Here is a 1,751-nt window from a genome sequence, read left to right as displayed (position 1 = left end):
GATGGACATGTTCCCCGCCTCGCCAACCTCGTACAAAACGTCCGAGCATTCCGTCAAAAAATCGGATATGTGAGCTTCGACGAAGTACACCAGATCCAAACAGCTAGTTATGCTCAGCAGAGTAAATCACGTCCATTTCGACCCATGTACTCACGGCTTGTTGAACTCCTCATTATTCTACGTGGTGATACACCTCTTTTAATGCTCTTGGCAACGCTCCCACCACCGACCCTCTGCACCATTCTCGATTCACTTCGTCTGAAGCAGCAAGATGTTATCATGCTCAGGAAGCCAACAAACCGGCCTAATCATATCTACACAGTTCATCACATCAAGGCTAGCCTCAAGAACCTTTCTAACTTCGATTTCCTCATTCCTTACAATCCTGACATCCAGATAGGATTGCGCTGCAAAATATGGAGGTCGAGTGCTGTCGTATTTGCGTCGGCCAGAGCATCAGACAGCTCCTTGAGCCTGGTTTCTTCAAAGAGCCAAGCCGGAGATACAGTCCATTGCAGCGGTGGAGGCGATGGAGGTGGGTGATAATACACAGGATGAGGCCACGGCAGCATATTGTACGTTCACGCAAGAGGGAGAGGGCACAAAAGCATTATATTCATGGCACGGCACGTACATAGCACAACGCAAGCGCGACGCGATGCGACACTACAAGTGCACGATCGGCCGCGATGATGCCGGCTTATCTAACCAATCTCCGCCGTCCTTCGATGCTTCTCGCACGCCAAGTTTTGGACTCCGCTGGTCCCCTGCCAGGGAGTGCTCCAAATCTCCCAGTCTCCCAGATGCGAAGGCCCCTCGGCCTGTTACCCTTTTGGGTACGCGTCTCGGGAGACAGGTCACGAGTCTAACTAAATCACTCACCGAGTAAATAAGCGACTCTGCAAGCGGGACTGCGATCGAGAGAAGCCAAGGCCAAACAAAAAGCTCCCTCGAATCGTCGGCGCAAAGAAACAAGAGATAAGATAGAAGGGATGTTGAGAAGAGTTGATGAAGCAAGAGAGAAGCAATCCATCCCGACATGGGGTCATTAAGGCCATACAGAGTCCCATTGAGATGTCTCCGAGCGCGAGGTGGCCGGTGATTGAGGATCAGTACGAGAAGGAAGCACTGAGGATCAGCGCTTCAGCACGAGAAGAGTTATCGACGAATGGGTGGGCACGCGGCGACAGGGGCTACCGCGAGGGTCGCGAGCGCGCGTCTATCCGTGGGAAGAATTCGTGGGAAGTTGACTTCTCGCTGGACTGTGGGAATTAAGGTTTGCTGCCGGTGCCCTGCCGGTGTCGCGCCGGTTTCTTTTGGTAAGCCCAACAACCACGCTATCTTGGGCTATCACCTTTTCGCACTGTTTTCTCACGGGGTGCTGCCGCGTCTCGCGTCAGCCTTCTGTGCTCCATCTCCCTTTCACTGCAAGCATTTCTAAATTATAGTGGCATTATTACTTAAAAATTATGTTAAAGATTAAGGTGAACAGGTTTCAATAATTAGGTTCTCATTATTTGAAAACTCTATCAAATACAAGGCTGTTCAGCTGTTAATAACAGGCGTCTTCCTTTCCTGTCTTGGATTAAAGATTAAATAACGAGGATCTAATTATTGAAACCCATCCACCTTGTTCTTTAAAATAATTTTCAAGTAATGATGCCACTATTATTAAGAAACACTTGCAGTGTTTGTGAATTTGTCACTATGGGCAAACACCAATATTACCTGCCAGAATATTGATCAAAATT

At 48.8% G+C, this 1,751-nt stretch overlaps 1 protein-coding gene across 1 annotated transcript; it reads left to right on the top strand.

Annotated features, from left to right (window-relative positions):
- The first annotated feature begins 600 nt into the window (after nt 1-600).
- On the top strand, nt 601-1,100 carry CONPUDRAFT_86111 (uncharacterized protein). Its single transcript, XM_007777798.1, has one exon. The coding sequence runs from the start codon at nt 659-661 to the stop codon at nt 887-889; it is 231 nt and encodes a 76-aa protein (XP_007775988.1). The 5' UTR covers nt 601-658; the 3' UTR covers nt 890-1,100.
- Nucleotides 1,101-1,751: the final 651 nt, after the last annotated feature.

Source organism: Coniophora puteana (genome assembly GCF_000271625.1).
Source record: "Coniophora puteana RWD-64-598 SS2 unplaced genomic scaffold CONPUscaffold_71, whole genome shotgun sequence".
Classification (NCBI taxonomy): Eukaryota; Fungi; Basidiomycota; class Agaricomycetes; order Boletales; family Coniophoraceae; genus Coniophora; species Coniophora puteana.
This window is presented reverse-complemented; position numbering and strand designations above follow the sequence as displayed.